This window comes from Arachis ipaensis, chromosome B02, assembly GCF_000816755.2.
Source record: "Arachis ipaensis cultivar K30076 chromosome B02, Araip1.1, whole genome shotgun sequence".
In the NCBI taxonomy this organism is placed as follows: Eukaryota; Viridiplantae; Streptophyta; class Magnoliopsida; order Fabales; family Fabaceae; genus Arachis; species Arachis ipaensis.
The window spans coordinates 24,299,789-24,303,779 of NC_029786.2; the positions used below are offsets into that span (position 1 = coordinate 24,299,789).

At 35.0% G+C, this 3,991-nt stretch overlaps 1 protein-coding gene across 3 annotated transcripts; it reads left to right on the forward strand.

Annotated features, from left to right (window-relative positions):
- On the forward strand, positions 272-3,598 carry LOC107625136 (protein LOW PSII ACCUMULATION 1, chloroplastic). 3 transcript variants are annotated; one of them, XM_021115682.1, is made up of 4 exons: positions 272-668; positions 1,765-2,325; positions 2,422-2,472; positions 3,232-3,577. In XM_021115682.1, exons 1-4 carry the CDS (start codon positions 433-435, stop codon positions 3,371-3,373), a joined length of 990 nt encoding a protein of 329 aa, XP_020971341.1. In that variant the 5' UTR covers positions 272-432; the 3' UTR covers positions 3,374-3,577. The 3 variants fall into 3 exon arrangements, with proteins under 3 accessions (XP_020971341.1, XP_016183197.1, XP_016183196.1); XM_016327711.2 differs by having other exon boundaries at positions 281-668; positions 1,714-2,331; positions 3,232-3,598; XM_016327710.2 differs by having other exon boundaries at positions 281-668; positions 1,765-2,331; positions 3,232-3,598.

The following is a 3,991-nucleotide window of genomic DNA, read 5'->3' on the forward strand; positions in this document are numbered from 1 at the left end:
ATATATATATATGAATAAATGGATTGATTTAATTTATAATTCACCAGTTAAATCAATAAACAAGTGACCCAACACCAACAATCTAATCAATTCGATTAGCAGTTGGATTCTAATAATCATGAATAAATATTTGACAAAAATGTCAAACCGTCAAATTATGATGTTTTTGTTGGGGTCCATTTTATCAATTCTAAAATCTTTCACGTAACGCAATACTCTAATTTTTTTATGTGTTGAAAATTGAAATGAGTTTCTCCCCAAAATAAGATAAATATGAATAGTGTGGGTGAGGTAAGCGTGGCAATACAAGAATCATGCAAAATAAGGAGATGGGTGACCTCAGAATCAGTTAGTTCAGTTCAGTTCAATTTTGCAACCTTTGACATTATTGGACATGGCAGACTGAGAATCATTTAGTTTTCGAACCGAACCATGGCTTTGGCGTTCGGTTCACTGGTTCCTACTCACACCAACACTTTGTGTCTCTCTCTCACACCACAACCTTTGAATAATCTCATCTTCAGCACCAAAAACCATACTAAGTTTATGTTTTGTGGCAGAGGTGTTAGCTATGGAAACACTTTGTCTTGTTCAGAGCAAAGAGCTTCTACTTCCATTGCCACTATTGTTTGTTCTGCTGCTAATAAACCTTCTTCTTCTGAAATCAGGTACCCTTTATTTTATTCTTGCACTTAATCTTGCAGCAAGCTACCATTTTCAAACAGAAAGTGTCAACCCCTTTTGTTTTTGTGAAAAGCTATTGTTTTCTTATTTTACTATTCAGAATATTTAAATGGCGAGGTATATTGCCACTTTGAGGTGTTTGAATTAGAAATTTGGAATGCTGATTAAGGAATTAAGACACAGGTTTTTTCTAACAGTAATTTAGTTGGATCCCTCAACTTTTTAATTCATGTAATGAGATCCTTGGGCTGTGATTAATTGAAGGTATTCCCTTTATCAATAGAGTGTGAATGTTTTGAATGTTTGCCCAAAATATAAAAGAGAATTGGTTTTCAAGCTTTGAAGTTCTGACTTTTTCAATCACCCGTAACAACAAAATCTGAAATTAATTGAAGATGGTTGACGTAGTTGGTAAGAAACTGACTCGAATCTCACAAGTTCCTGAGTTTGATTATGGCCGCCAATGTGAGGGGCACTTCGGTGGGTGATCCTATGTGCTCAAATAGTATAGAGGCATGCTCTCATTATGGTAGAATCACTATTGGTTGTGTGCACTAAAATAATATCCGAGATTCCAATTACACTAGTTACGTTCTTGGGATCGGCGAAAGTCCTCTGTTAGTCCCTTGGCCCTTTTCCATCAAGAGATTTGTCAAACTGTTAGGGATTAACATAGTGCATTTTTGCTAATCTCAGAAATGTAATTGATACAACTCAGATCTCAATGACTATTTTGGTGTACGCATCCAATTTGAGAACTACTTTGAGGCTTAACTCCATAATTTGGGATTGAGAGTTAAGAGAAACAAATAAGATTGGGAACAACAGAAAATAGGCAAGATGAGTGAAGTATGTGTATCATTCACCCCCCAAAAAAAGGTCATTATCAATACGATATATCATATTATCAAATATCAAATTAACAATACTATTTTCTGCAGTTGGAAAAATCTTTTCAAATGAATGAAGTGTTTTAGTTTTAAGCTTCTTATGTGATCTCCTCTTTATGCAATGTTTGTTTTTCATCAGGTTCTATTTGCCAGTCATGATGCTTCATCATTAATCATATTTGTTCTTCAGCTCTACAGCCAAGATAAGGAGCGAAGTTCTGTCTCCGTTTCGCGCTGTTAGGATGTTCTTTTACATTGCTTTCATTGCAAGCGGTTCTCTTGGGGGATTCATAGCGGCCACACAACTGCTCGGCGCATTGGCTAACCCCTCAAGAGCATCCCAGGTTGGTGACATCCTAAAGGGACTTGGCATTGACATTGGAGCAGTGTCTATCTTTGCTTTCTTGTACTTGAGAGAGAACAAAGCAAAGAATGCTCAAGAGGCTCGCCTCTCGCGAGAGGAAAGCCTGTCAAGCCTTAAGCTCCGCGTGGACGACAAGAAGATCATACCTGTTAGCTCATTGAGAGGGATTGCTCGTCTTGTGATCTGCGCTGGACCAGCATCATTTGTAACCGAGTCTTTTAAGCGAAGCTTGCCATTCACGGAAGGTCTTATAGACAGAGGAGTGCTTGTTGTTCCTTTTGTAACAGATGGAAATTCGCTTTGTTTGGAGTTTGATGAGAGTGATGAGGAGCTTAACAAGAGAAGGAAGAGGCTCTGGCAGCTAGCTCCGGTTTACATCACTGAGTGGTCTGAGTATGTTTACAATGATAGAAACTCCCCTAAATATGCAATTCAATTTCATTTTATGTTTCTTTCTAACAAATTTTCACATGTTATATATAGGTGGTTAAATGAACAAAAGAAGTTGGCAGGTGTATCATCCGAATCTCCAGTGTAAGTAACTTAGTAGTTAGTACTACCTAGATTAGTGTGTGGACATATATACCTATAAACATTTTAGATATCGAAAAATTCTTAGATGTTCACTCTTATACTAATTTATTAGTTGAAGAATAAGTCCTTAATTCATTTACCCGAGCACTTAAGAATGACTCCTAAAAAATAGGAAAAGTATAGGTAGACAATGAAAATACTAAATAATGTGAACAATGGATATATCGGATGTTCAATTTACTAGGTGTGCGAATGGTTATTCTAATATTAAAATTTAGGTAGATAATTTAGGAGTGTAGTGTGTTCTTACTTTATTGGGCCAATTTTAGAACTCATTGTTCACATTGTTCACAAAAATCATTGTCTAGCTAACAAAGTCCAAAAAAATATTACCTGCAACGTGACACGTGACATGCTATATGTACTACAAGTGTCTTGTAGCATCCCATGTAGTCATAATATCCGTCATTTAAAGTGACGCATATATCAACGAAAACGTAGAACTAACATGAATGACATAGTACTATTTTTGGGACTACGATGCTCATTTTAAACTGTCAAGAACTAAAATAAATTATCTTTACAAAGCCAGAGACTGTAATGAACTTTATTTTACTCATCAAACTTTTTAGCAATAGAAACTTGCACATCAATGCCCTTTTAGCTGCTACTCTTAATCCATTTCACTCGAAATGTGAAGTTATGCAGAGTTTGAGAGTAAAGTTTTGCAATAAGAACTTTGTTTCTTTCATTGTTCAGGTACCTATCTCTACGCCTAGATGGTCGTGTTCGCGGCAGTGGCGTCGGTTATCCTCCTTGGAATGCTTTGGTTGCGCAATTACCACCAGTGAAGGGTATCTGGACTGGCTTACTAGATGGCATGGATGGTAGAGTTCTTTAGAAGTTACTTTTTCTTATTTTCTTATTTTCTTATTCTGTTTCTCCCCCTCTATAGGGGATGTTCAGTTAAAATTTTATAGTTTGATCTCCATAGATATATACATATTATATTTTAGCTTTATCTTATCAATTGTTTCTTACGCAAATGTTAACACCTACACAGAACACGTGGACATACAAATTTGATCTCCACGACTTTTTCCAATTTTTCCTTGACTGTTTTTGACATCTATATTCTCTACTCACCCTCAAAATCTTGACTTTTACCGTACCAGCAGGGACGGACATAGGGCCTCCACTTCTACCCCTCCTTCTTCCAAGTTTTAATACACACATATTTTTTGCGCTTTAAAATATATTCTCTATCGGTATATTTTTGTAATACATCTTACATTATATAATTTTTGTATAATTTTTTAGAAAAATACTATTTGTACACTAAAATCAGCCATTAAAATTAGTCACTAATGTATTTGTGTATAAATACATGTGTGATTTAATTTATTTTTAATGTAAATTTGTATTCTAATATGTATTTTATACTGGTAGCTAATTTTAGTGTATATGTAGTATAATCTAATTTTTTTAATATTATATATAATATTGTTCTTAATATTTT